The following is a 14,062-nucleotide window of genomic DNA, read 5'->3' as shown; positions in this document are numbered from 1 at the left end:
TGGTTGTGAGCCACCATGTGGTTGCTGGGAATTGAACTCAGGACCTTTGGAAGAGCAGTCAGTGCTCTTAACCACTGAGCCATCTCTCCAGCCCTGAAAAAAAAATAATTATTATTTGGTACGGGACAATAGTCTATATTCTGTCAATTATGTTTTAAATAAATGCTGATTGGCCAGTAGCCAGGCAGGAAGTAGAGGTGGGTCAAGGAGAACAGAAGAATTCTGGGAAGAAGCAGATTCCTCCCCAGGCCTGTCCCAACCACAGAAGAAGGAAGATGTGATCGCCCCACTGAAAAAGGTACTGAGCCATGTGGCTAACACAGATAAGAATAATGGGTTAATATAACTTATAAGAGTTAATAAGAAGCCTGAGCTAATGGGCCAATCAGTTTATCATTAACATAGACCTCTGAGTGATTTCATTGAGGAGAAATGGCTGTGGGATCTGGTGGGAGGATAGAAACCAGGCAGGACGAAAACGCAGACAATTATTATTTTGGTTTTTTTTTTTTGAGACAGGGTCTCACAATACAGCTCTGGCTGTCCTGGAACTCATTTTGTAGACCAGGCTGGCTGCAAACTCAACAAGAGTTCCACCTGCCTCTGCTTCCCACATGCTAGGATTAAAGGTGTGTGCTACTATGCCTGGTTGAAAGAACTAATACTGAAAACTTCATAACTACTACAGAAAGTTTTCAAAGGAGGAAAAGATCACATAGCTGTTCACAGAGCCCCATAGGCCAATCTAAATGATCCCTTAGCTCTGCTTACCTAGTCTACTAATTTCTTCATCAAGACCACTCAGTTTTTGGTCTAAGATGGACGAATGTGACTCCAAACTGCTGATGTATGCTTTATACTTTTGAACATCTGTTTGCAAGGACATTTTCAATTTCTTCAATGAAACTAGACGATTCTTAAAGAAAAAAACATATTAGTTATTTTTACCAAGAAGCATTCTGTATTTTAAAGAAGGCAATATTATTTACACTTCTCTTAGAGGAAGTCAAAAAAACTAAAATAGAACTTTGGTATTACTATTGTAATAATTTAATGAAAGATTTCAGTTTAGGATAGGAAAAAACCAAAGATAATGTAGAAGCACAAATACTTAATATCTGATTACTTTTAAGAACAATCTAGGTGCTCCACTAATAAAACCAAGATAAAGTTAAGATTCTGCTATCAGGGTTGGAGAGCTGGCTCTCAGGGTTACGAGCGCTGCCTGCTTTCACAGGACCTGGATTTATTTATTTATTTTTTTTAATTTATTTATTTATTGAGGATTTCTGCCTCCTCCCCGCCACCGCCTCCCATTTCCCTCCCCCTCCCCCGATCAAGTGCCTCTCCCTCATCAGTCCATAGAGCCATCAGGGCTCCCTGACCTGTGGGAAGTCCAAGGACCGCCCACCTCCATCCAGGTTTAGTAAGTTGAGCATCCAAACCGCCCAGGCCCCCCCAAAGCCAGCACGTGCAGTAGGATCAAAAACCCCTTGCCCTTGTTCTTGAGTTCTCTGTAGTCCTCATTGTCCGCTATGTTCAGCAAGTCCGGTTTTATCCCATGCTTTTTCAGACTCAGGCCAGCTGGCCTTGGTGAATTCCCGAAAGAACATCCCCATTGTCTCAGAATGTGGGTGTACCCCTCGCCACAGGACCTGGATTTAATTTAACAACTCTATATCTTGAGTTCAGATTTGATGTCTTCTGTTTTCCACAATCACTGTGAGCATGTGGTACACAGATATGCATGTAGGCAAAATACCCTCACATATAAAATAAACACCCACATTATCATCTTGCTTTTATAAAAGCATGCATGTTACAGTATACTCTATAAGTATACAATATACCACCGTGTTTTCACTACCTAAACTCAGGACCTCTTGAGAACAATGCTCCTTGCAAGTAAATACCCCAGGGACCCTGTCCAAAGGGTAGTTTGGGCCTTATGTAAACAGGCAGAAGTCTTTCATCATATTCTGAGCACCATTAGTCCATGACTGATAGACCACAAGGGAAACAAAGCACCACAGATACCACCCAGGGCTTCACTAAAAGTCTGTACTATCTTACATTTAAGAAGCTTATTTGTTAACCCATTTAAAAACACCTTCCATAAGAGGGTCTTCTCAAACAGGCTCAAGAGTCTAAAGAGTTGTCAAGTGAGTTCAAAAACACGGTTACTAACTGGTTCTTTTTCTCTTTCTTCCTCCAATCTTGCAATCTGTTCATTGAGTGCTTTGTTTTCTGCTGCTAATGACTCCAGCTTGGATGCATCCACCCTATATAAATCCTCTGGAAAAAAAGCCGAAACACTTCATCAGAATCAACCTACAGCATCCTTCAGGTTTTCAGTACCTTATTCCCTCCCTTCCCCCAATGTAGTAGATACTACCTTCTAAAATAGCAAGTCTATTTTTACTCCATGGAATAGCCTATGGCCCTCAACCTGCTTAAGCTTTCTTTCATAGCACCCGTGGTTATTTGCCTTATGGTTCCTCATGTGATTATCATACTTTCTTTCTAAAAAAAATAAAGTCAAGATTTTCTGTTCTTCATTACTGCATTTATGGTGCCTGGCACACAGTAGGTATGCAAAAAAATATTTGAGTAGATTAATTTATATGTTTAATTGGATATAGAAACATTAAATAACTCACTAAATGTTTTCCATATTAGATCACAATGAATTTTCCCTGTGTGTGTTATGCGTGTTTATGTGGTCATGAGTATGCATGTGTGCATACAGATTCAAGGGTTACATTGTGAACCTTACTCAGCTGTTTTCATCTAATGTCCTAGATAAGATCTCTCCCTGGTTTGGTCAGTTTGGCTGGCTGACAAGCTCTAGGGATCTCAAGTCTCTCCCTTTCCACCTGCTACACTTGACATTTTTATATCTATGTGTTCCCTGGACAGAGGGAGGCTATTACAACAGCTGGACTGTTCTCTGCTCTTACATCCCTAATGCATCCTGAGGAATGTTGGTTTTCCCCTCTGACCTTTTGTGCCATAGGTGTCAAAGTGATATTCTCCCATCACTACATAACACTGAGGGAAAAATAATTTACATGGAAATATAATGGCTTGTTAACTTCCTCTAACTTTTCTTTCTTCTTTCTTCCTTTCTTTGTCCTGAAACAGGGTTTCTCTGTGTAGCCTTGGCTCTCCTGGAACTTACTTTGTAGACCAGGCTGGCCTCGAACTCTGCCTCCCAAGTGCTTGGATTAAAGGCTCATTTGGTATTTTATTACATTGCTTTCCAGTTCACTAAGTTTCAAAGAGGTCAGACATGTCTTGAATTCACATAGCCACAAAGGGGTATGACTCAGGGCTGACTTTTTTTTTTTTGCTTAAATAATACTTGTCCCCATTAAAGAACCATCAAAGAACAATTCATAGGTACCCATGTCATAAAGTAGCTAATGAAAACATCAGGCATGACAAAACAAGCAAGCACCCAGAGTTAAGTGGCAGCACAGCAGGGAGGGCACTTACTCAGCTTCGACTGCAGCTCTGCATTCATCTCTTCAAAGGTGTCAGCACCACTCATGAAACTCTCATAGCATTTGATGGTGTAGTCCAGAAACAACTGATTGTGATGAGCAGATTTTAAAAACAAAGACATGATTCTCTATTTAGTTTGTTTCATTTTTTTTCAAATTGGAAATTTAAATTTGAATAAAAATGGGGTAGGCAGTTATATAAATTCCTTAGAATAACAGATTGAAAACCTGCTATTAACTGTGCTATAAAGATGTACACAATCTATTACTTCTAAACATGAATAGGGATGAAAATACACAATTTGGTTAGATATTTTGAAGTTAACCCAGGAAGCTTACTAAAAAATATAATTCAACACAAAATGCAAAAGTTGTCTTCTTTAAGAAGAATGCTGGGGCTGGCGAGGCTCAGTGGTCCTCCTGCACAGGACCTGGTTTGTTCCCATCACCAACACGGCGCCACATAACTATTCACAGCAGCAGTCCCAGAGGAGCTGATGCTCTCTCTGACTTCCTGGGGCAATAGGCACATTATGTGGTTTACACATACATGCAGGCAAAATATGTCCAAACATAAGAAAAACAAACAAAACATAACAATAATATGATGATGATGATAAAGCTGAGGCTACAGAGATAGCTCAGTGGTTGAGAGTAATTGTTGCTAATGTAGAGGAGCTGGTTTTGGTTCTCTGCACCCACATGGTGGCTCACAACTCTTTGTAATGCTAGTCCAGAGGATCTGACACTCTCTTTTGGCCTCCATGGGCACTGCACACATATGGTACACAGACTTACATGCAGACAAATCATCCACACACATAAAATAATAGTATATATATATATATTTTTGGTTTTTCGAGACAGGGTTTCTCTGTGGTTTTGGAGCCTGTCCTGGAACTAGCTCTTGTAGACCAGGCTGGTCTCGAACTCACAGAGATCCGCCTGCCTCTGCCTCCCAAGTGCTGGGATTAAAGGTGTGTGCCACCACCACCCGGCTCAATAGTATATTTTTAAACAAAGACTCAAACAAACAAGCCAAAACAAAAGCTCTGAGTCACTACTATGCGTCTATAAGACTGGCAGAAAAAAAAGAAGGATTTGTATCTTATGAAAAATTGAAATGATTATGATTGTCTAATTCCAATTAGACAGACAGCATTTGGAAGCCAAGTAGGGACATCTCTTTGAGTTCAGGAGCAGCCTGGTCTACATAGAAAGTTCTAGGGCAGTCAGGAATATGTAGTAAGAATTTGAACAACCTTGCCAAGGCCACCTTTGAGGCCATGTCCATGACCTATAGTTACCTGACCCCTAACCTCTGGAAAGAGACTATATTCACCAAGTCTTTTTATCGGGAATTCATTGACCATCTGTGAAAACACACAACAGAGTCTATGCTCAGAGGATATAGGATCTAGCTGTGGCCACCACATGAGGGATTTTACACAGAAAAAAATTAATGAATTAAATCTGGTTTAAAAAAAAAATCAACCTCAGAAATTTCCTAGAAAGCAAAAGACAAGTTCTATAACAAATACTTTTAGTGAAGAATATAAAAGCAGCCTCTTTATATATTGTTTATAGTATATGTAGTACCTTATTATGTATAATCCCATCTTCAGTTTCTTCTCCCCAATACTGCCCATCATCAAATAAAGGTGTGCTTTCTTTCATGGCACGATAAATCTAATTAGTAAACAAACAACACATTAGATTAGTGGTTTGATAGTTTGTAAAATTCATTCTTTTTTAAAGATTTGTTTATTATATATACAGTGTTCTGTGAGGTCAGAAGAGGGCACTGGCCTCCCTGTTGCTGGAGTTATAGGTAATTAAGAGCTACCTGGTGTGGGTGCTGGGAGTCAATATATTATCATATTATATATGGAGGCGAAGAGAATGATTATATTTTCAGTATTGGAGGGAGGGCTCAAATTGTTAAGAGTATTTGTTGCTTTTCCTGAGGACTCAGGTTCGTTTTCCAGCACCCATGTTGCATAGCTCACAAATGCCTGCGACATTGGTTCTAGTGGACCCAATGCTCTCTTCTGGCCTCGCACAGAGATTCACACACATAAATAAGTAAAAATAATGTTTTAAGGAATATTTTCAATAGTTCCTACAACCATTACGTCAGGATCTTGTACTTGCTTAGACAAGCTCCCTATCACTCTGTTCCATCACCAGCCAGCAGTAACCTCATGGGAGGGGGAGGCAGGGGCTGAATCAACAGTCTTATGTATGCTAGACCAGCAACCTATCACTGAGCTATTCTCAAGTTCTCTTTTCCTGTTTATCTTGAGACAGGATCTGAGTTGCACAGGCTGGCCTAAACCTCTCTTTGTAGAAGCACTTGTAAGGACAGATGCCTGTGATTCTTCTGCCTTAGCTTCCTAATTAGATGATATTACAGGCTGGAATCACTAAGCCTGGCTTCAAAAGCCATTTCTGAGATAATAGCAGATCCACTTCTGTAGGAAAAACACTACCTTTGATCCGAATATATCATGACTAAATAACAAAAACCCTTTCTTTGTAAACAGTGGTAGTAATAGAAAATAATTTAGAATGGGGTAGATAGTTCATTAAGAGTAGTGAGACAAGAAAGTCTTGAAATATCACTACGAGTTTCAGCATTAATAACTTAGAAATATAGTTCAGAAAACATCAAAACAAATGGAACTTAAAAATATGGTACTTGATATTAAGAAAGCTATATCTGACTGAAGAAACAGAGATGAATAAATGAGAAAATTAATACTTCCCCAGATGATAATGTTAAATATTGTCAAGATGGGAATTTTTCTCTAATGTTTATGAATGCAATTTGAAACCAATGGGGGTAGGTAAACAAAACACAGAATTTTAAATAATATCTATAGGCTGGGAAAATGTTCTGTGGATGAAATGCTTACTATACAAGCATGAGGACTTGAGTTTGGAGGCCCAATAACTGCAGTGATATTTTATGTTTTAACAAAGAAAGCTTGCCTGAAGATCAGAGTGCAGAGTAAACCACTAGAAGCCATGGAGTGGTGGCACACACCTTTAATCCCAGGACTCAGGAGACAGAGGCAGAAGATCTGTTAGTTCAAGATCACCCTGGGTTACACGAGACTGAATGTCTAAAAGAGAAAGAGCTCCCGCAAAGGTGATCCCACACCTTTAATCCCAGCGCTAGAGAGGTGGAGACAGGACGGATAAGGCTGGATGGAGAGGAATATAAGAGGGGAGGAGACAAGAGCTCAGTGCATTCTGAGGATTGTCCCTTCAGTCTGAGGAGAGAGCCTGAGGAGGGAGCCTGAGGAGAGGATTGCCCCTTCGGTCTAAGCATAGGTAGAGGTTAAAGGTCTCTCTAGTGCCTGGCCACTCTGCTTCCCGGATTGCTCAGCTTACCCTGATAGCTGACTCCAGGTTTTTAGTTGAATTTGTGCTAAGGTAACCACGTAAAAGCTGAATGTGGAGATGAGCATTTGCAGTTCCAGTGCTAGGAAGTGGAGACAAGTTTTTGTAAATTGATAAGAAAAAAAGGAAAAAAGGGGTAGCGAGAAGGAGATAAAAGCATGATATACAGTCTGGACTTGATTCCACATATATGTAGTATGCATACATGTGCACATGCACACACGTAAATACACAGTAATAATAATGATGATGCAAAAGGAAAAAAGGAAATGACAGGCCATTACTCTTTTTTTCAATAAAGAGTTATTTGCTACGTATACAGTGTTCTGTCTGCATGTCAGAAGAGGGCATCAGATCTCATTATAGATCATTGTGAGCAACCATGTTGTTCCTGAGAATTGAACTTAGGACCTCTAAAAAAGCAGTCAATGTTCTTAACCTCTGTGACATCTCACCAGCCCAGGAAATTACTCTTGTGTGAAACTTTTAAGTTCAACTTTAAAATAAATAAATAAGTATATATACACATTTATTTTTTAATTTATTATTCATTTATTTATATATTTCTTATTTATTTATACATTTTTTAAATTAGCAATATTATTTTTGTCGTGTTGTCAGTTATTACAAACATGAACAACAGACCAGGCTCACTAACCAACTCCAAAAAATTATGCTATGACTTTCACATGTGTTTCATGGCATAAGCATGTCTGCACATAGCTCACATACACAGAAATAACAAGTTAAAGCCTTCAAAGGCATCATGAGGAGTGGGAAGTGCGGTTCAGCTGAAGAGTGCTTACACAGAATAAAAGAGGCTCAAACACTAACAAGGGGGAACATAAAAACCTAGGGAACGCAAAGTCAAGTCCAAAGGAAAAACAATACAAAACAACAAAAAACAAACCTGGATATAATGCCAAAAAACTGGTGGTCCCAGTTAAGACTACCAGTGAAATACAGTTTCTATTCCAAAATGCTGAACCAAAACAACCAGTCACCATATCCCAGCTATTCCTTTCTCAAAGGCAAAATAACCTGACAACAGAAGCAAACCAAACCCAACAATACCCCTTTCCAAATCATTGGCTCAGTTTGAGACAGAAGGGATTTCATACAAAAGGGTTCAGATTAAATGCTGGATTAAAGCTGGATGCAGTGGCACATACCTGTAGTTCCAGCTATTTACCAGATTGCAGTGGGAAGATTATTTGACCCCAGAGTACAGACTAGGCAACATGGTGAGATTCACTATCAGAAAAACCAACCAACCAACCAAAGGAAAAAAGTTTCAAATTAATAGCAAAAGCACATAGCGAGATATAAAACTGAGAAAACAAACAGCTTTAAAGTTTCCACATAGGGCCGGGCGGTGGTGGCGCACGCCTTTAATCCCAGCACTTGGGAGGCAGAGGCAGGCGGATCTCTGTGAGTTCGAGACCAGCTTGGTCTACAAGAGCTAGTTCCAGGACAGGCTCCAAAGCCACAGAGAAACCCTGTCTCGAAAAACCAAAAAAAAAAAAAAAAAGTTTCCACATAGGTAGAGTCTGAAACAGTAATGCCTCTCCATAGGCAAGCAATGCTCACACATGGCTGTGTAGAGACAGGGTTTCTCTGCCCCCAGGCTGTCCCTGAACGAAGAGATCTGCCTGCCTCTGTCCCAAGTGCTAGGACTAAAGGGCTGTGCCATCACATCTGGAGGCTGAGTATTTTTAATTGCTATAAGTTTCTTGGAGGAAAATTTGTTAGTATGTAGAAAAAGCTTAAAAAATATAGTCATACATTGCTTAATTTGTGATATATTCTGAGGAATGACTAGGTGATTTTGTTTTGTGAACACTTCAGCACACTTACAAAAACCTAGGCGGTGTAAGAAAGTCATTCCTTGTGGCCCCTTGATCTAATCAGGAAACGTGACACATGAAACTGCTACAGATTAACATGGCACTGTTTTACAGTAAAAATTATCTGTTTAAAAATAAGTAGGGTAAACATGTTAGGCAACATTAACTCATGTGCTATACTTGTATATGGCTGCAGCACAGGTTTATATCAGCATCACCAGAGATGAGCAATTTTGCAATGGCTCTATCACTAAGTGACAGAAATTAGTTCATATCTGTGATAATCTATTGGGATCACCATGCAATCCATCAATGACTGAACATCAGCATGTGAAACATGACTGTACACATTTTTAGAGTAAACAGGACTTTGAAACCTATATCCAGGGCTGAAGTGTACCTCAGTGGTAGAGCCACCCACGGTTCAACTTCTAATACCACAAAACCAAATAAAACTATATCCAAAGAAAATGACTTAAAAGTTATCTGTAAGTTGGGAGAATATTCATTTTATATTTCCCTATTTTGTTGTGATTAATACTGATTTTATTTTTTAAAAAGAAAACAAATTTATCAAAGAAAAAACAATGGGCTCATTTTTTTCTAAACTGTAACACCCCAGTTAAAAAAATCTGTCAAGCAGAGCTTCTCCCTGCTCACCATTCTTATACTAACAGTTTGAAGAACTTCAAATCAAACGTGCTTTGAAAGCAGAAGCAGGTTTTGAGACAAGTTGCAAAAGTCAGATTGGGAGAGAAAAAGAAAATCTTTGGAGGAAAAACAAAACAAAACAAAAATTAAACATTTAAAGGTAAGATTTAAACTATCAATCAAATACCTTGATGCAGTCTATCAACCATACCAAAGCTGCTACGATGTGAGGCCAGGTGTGAGGGGCTCCCACTGCATACAGGGAGCTCTTGGACAGTGCAAAGGGATATCTATGAGAAACAGGAGGATAAGGAGCAACCGTGTTAGCAAGCATAAAGGCTACAGTAAAGGTGTATTTTAAAGCTGCACATACACCTGCTGTGAAGATATTTGAGTCTACTCTGAAGATCTTATTCATCAATGATTTTTGTGTATTTATTCACATCCCACAGATTACTTTGCATGGTGTTTAACAGCTGAGTATAGGAGGATTCTCCTAAAAAACCTTTTCATTTTCCTACATTCAATGTACTTCTACTACACATCAGTGATTATCTGTCACTAAATCTACTTCCGTCCCTGTGTCTCCAAACAGCTTTCCTTCTTCAGTTTCCCCAAGTGTTGGGATCACAGGTGTGCAGCACCACATCTGATCTGTGCTTGTCTCTATTTATAATGCTTTTAAACTTCATCTCTCTGCTGGTTAACTCTGTCAACCAGACACAAACTAGAGTCATCTGGAAAGACAGAACCTCAATAAAGGAAATGTCTCCATTAGGCTGGCCTGTGGGCATATCTATGGAGCACTTCCTGAAATCATGACTGACAGGAGAAGGCTAGTCCACTGTGGGCAGTGCCACCAGAATACGTAGTCCTGGACATTAGGAGAAAGCAAGCTGAGCAAGCTATGGAGAACTAGTCAGTAAACAGCTTGGCTTCAAAGTTCCTACCTCTGTTATTGCTTGAGTTTCTGCCTTTACATTCCTTGATGATTAATGTAATAAACTCTTCCCTCCATTAGTTTTTTTTAAAGATTTATTTATTCTGCATACAATGTGCTTCTGGCATGTATGCCCACACAGCCGGAGAGAGTGCCAGACCTCAATACAGATGTTGTGAGCCACCACGTGGTTCCTGGGAATTGAACTCAGGTCCTCTGGAGGAGCAGGCAATGCTCTTAACCTCTGAGCCATCTCTCCAGCCCCCTCTGTTAGTTTTATTCAAGTATCAGCAAATCAAAATAAGACAATCTCATTGTTTTCATCAGACCTTACTGCTGTGGTTTTGCCACTATAAACTGTGGTAACCAGGCTGCACTTTATGTTTTCTTGAGACCGGGACTGAGTAGCTTTGGCTAGCCTGGTATTCATCATATAGACCAGGGTAGCCCTTGAATTCAGAGGATCTATTTGCCTTGGCCTTTGGAATTCTGGGATTAAAGGCCTACCAGCATACCAGGCTGTACTTTATATTCCTCATGGTTTGAGCTTTATGTTCTATCACCTAAACTTCTGTTATAATGGACTGCTATGGTTTGAATGTTTATTCTGCAGAATTCATGTTGAAAACTTAGTCCCCAGAGTCAGATACTAATGATACAAAGACATGAGACTTCTGGCAGGTGAGAGCCCTATGGACGAATCTATTCCAATACACGTGGGTGTTTGAAGGCATGGCCTTGTTATAAAGGTAATCCTTTTCTGACACACACGCTCCTCCTTGCCATATGGTACCTTCTAGCAAGTCATCACCCACCAAGACTGTCCTTCCTTATTAGAGGCTGAGTACATGCTGATGCCATGCTTTTGGCCTTTCCATCCTTTATAACCATGAGTTAAGCCAGTCACACGTTTGTGCGTGCATGCGTGTGTGTGTGTGTGTGTGTGTGTGTGTGTGTATAAATATATGGTGTGTTTAAGCCCATAGATCTTCTGTACCAAGTAGTCTACAATGTATATATATCACATAAATATATATGTATCATATATTTAAAATTTATGTATATGGCCGGGCGATGGTGGCGCACGCCTTTAATCCCAGCGCTCGGGAGGCAGAGGCAGGCGGATCTCTGTGAGTTCGAGACCAGCCTGGTCTACAGAGCTAGTTCCAGGACAGGCTCCAAAGCCACAGAGAAACCCTGTCTCGAAAAAAAAAAAATAAAAATAAAATAAAATAAAATTTATGTATATGGATGTTTTGCCTACAGATATGCATAACATGTGTGTGCCTGGTGGCTGTGGAGGTCAAAAGAGGAATCACTGTATATGACTGTGAGACACCATGTGGCTGCTGAGAACCTAACCTGAGTCCTCTGGAAGAGCAGCCAGTACTCTTAACCACTGAGCCATCTCTTTAGCTCAATAACTCCTATATTTACCAATTACCAAGCAATGGTGTTTTGTTACACGAACAAAAAAAGTTGACTATGCTACAATCTATCAATTTTCCTCTCTTCAGTTCATCCTACACATACTGTTCACACTGCTCATCCTAAAACTGAACCTATTAATTCAAAGGATTCACAAACTTATAATGTGTGTTTCTTCTGTGTTCTGATAAGATCTTAGACTAATAAAAATATTACATACCCCCCTCCATTCAGGTCTAGAAGGAGGAGGAGGGGAGTAGGGGGTGGGGAGTTGGGGGGAGGGGGAAGGAAAAGGGAGGCAGGGAGGAGGCAGAAATTTTTAATAAAAAAATTTTAATAAAAAAAATATTACATACCCAAGGTCTTTAAAAATTCTTGGAACCTCTTCTTCAAATTTTGTGTCAGGAATTTCATATGATGGACATAAGAAGCCATTCAGAAAGGCAAAGATCTTTAGGAAATCTTTGGTTGATGGGGCTTGGAGAGACTTCATGGACACACTATATACATAACCATTTTCTGTAAGAAACTACAATCATTTTTATAAGACACCCAAAGTTTTGGATTAGAAAAAATGTAGGTGGCAAAAACACGCAATTTAGACAACTTAAATTATAGAATACCTCATAGAGCTGTCGAATACATTGCTGAATGAATGCTTTATCATTAAGCGGTCTTGGATCCTTGATTTTTTCAGAACTGGAAAATATACCAAGTTGACTATTCCTGGATGAATGCCCACTGGTCCTAGAAGAATATTTTAAGAAGGCAATCAAAAACATTTCCTTCTGTGTTCAAGTCTGCATTATTTCAAGGCTATCCATTACACACACACACACACACACACACACACACACACACACACACACACACACAAATAGTAACAACAGCCTTTAAGTTATAAATAACTAAACACAATGTATTACTTAAAGCAGAGGGAGAGCACACCACGAGGATGCAGCAGTTTTAGGCACAAAATGCGGGGGTAATAAAACATACTCTGAGATGGGGGGGGATCTCTGTGAGTGTTTTGTTCAGCTTGTGAAGTGCTCTTTGCTCAATCCTCAGCACCACAAATACCAAACCAAATATCCTTGTGCATGACATTATCAACACAAACATTATCCTTAAAGGTGTGTTTAAGGCCCATAGATCTTCTGTACCAAGTAGTCTACAAGCCTGTTCAACAACCCAAACACTTTCCTCTATTTAAGCCCTTATAACTAACTGCCCCCTTGCTTGTACTCCCTTGTTTGCCATTATTCCTTAAGGGAAAATTGTCTCTGAGTATCAAGAATTAATATTCATGAAGAACTTAAGAACAGTTGACCTATATGAACACTCAATAAATATTAAGAACTACTCATAAAGGAGAGTCTGCCAATATCTCCACTAAAAAAAAGAAAGTGAAAAGATCTATTTTTATTTATGTATATTGTGTCTGTGTATGCATAACCACACATGCATGTGAGCGCCTATGGAGGTCACAAGAGGGGAATCAGATTTCCTGAAGCTGCAGTTACAGGGGGTTGTGACCTGTCCAATGTGGTTACTGGGAACTGAATTTGGGTCCTCTGGTAGAAATGGAATGACTCTAAACCAGTGAGCCATCTCCCAGTATCTCCACCCTTTTTCTTTCTTTCGGTTTTTTTTTTTGTTTTGTTTTGTTTTGTTTTTTGGAAGACAGGTTTTTCTGTGTAGCTCTGGTTGTCTTGGAACTTGTCTGTAGACCAGGCTGGCCTCAAACCCAGAGATTAGACTGCCTCTGCCTAATTAAAGGTGTGCACCACCACTCAACCTATCTCCATTCTTATACACCAGGGATTCAAAGTACAAAAGGGTGAGGTCATACCCCAGGTCATACAAATAACAGACTGCTTCCTGTCAATCTGTATCAAACTTCCCGACCTCCAATCCAGACAACTGCTGATCTAGTCTACAAAAAGTTCTCCAAGGCGTATCTAGGTATCATACAACAAAACTCAGATGCTGTTTTTTCTTCTCCCTCTCATCCTTTCATGCATACATTGCTTCCTAGAGACTGGCTGCTAGGACAGTCTGAATGCAGCAGCAGACATAGATTCTAACCATCTTTCATTAGTCAGCTATTAAAGGGACGTGACTTTAAAAGTGGGAGACCATGTTTGGCTGCCCAATGAAATTGTTTTGCATAGGAAATGTTTTAATTTTATTACATTTATTTATTTGTATGTGTGTCAGAGAGAAAGAGGAAGAGAGAGAGAGAGAGAGAGAGAGAGAGAGAGAGAGAGAGAGAGAGAGAG

General features: G+C 39.7%; 1 protein-coding gene across 2 annotated transcripts in view; it reads right to left on the bottom strand.

Annotated features, from left to right (window-relative positions):
- The window catches only part of Ndc80 (NDC80, kinetochore complex component), a 38,138-nt gene that overhangs the window by 19,856 nt on the left and 4,220 nt on the right, over positions 1-14,062 (bottom strand). For both annotated transcript variants that reach the window (XM_005367547.2, XM_013353925.1), the window contains exons 4-10: positions 12,404-12,527; positions 12,137-12,309; positions 9,600-9,702; positions 5,106-5,195; positions 3,499-3,592; positions 2,189-2,295; positions 772-916 (exon numbers count right to left, since the gene is read on the bottom strand). In XM_005367547.2, coding sequence (XP_005367604.1) covers positions 772-916; positions 2,189-2,295; positions 3,499-3,592; positions 5,106-5,195; positions 9,600-9,702; positions 12,137-12,309; positions 12,404-12,527 — 836 coding nt within the window. The remainder of the gene's footprint in view (positions 1-771; positions 917-2,188; positions 2,296-3,498; positions 3,593-5,105; positions 5,196-9,599; positions 9,703-12,136; positions 12,310-12,403; positions 12,528-14,062) is intronic.

The sequence above is a fragment of the Microtus ochrogaster genome, unplaced genomic scaffold (genome assembly GCF_000317375.1).
Source record: "Microtus ochrogaster isolate Prairie Vole_2 unplaced genomic scaffold, MicOch1.0 UNK20, whole genome shotgun sequence".
In the NCBI taxonomy this organism is placed as follows: Eukaryota; Metazoa; Chordata; class Mammalia; order Rodentia; family Cricetidae; genus Microtus; species Microtus ochrogaster.
The sequence above is the reverse complement of the archived record's forward strand: the minus strand, read 5'-3'. Positions and strand labels throughout refer to the sequence as shown.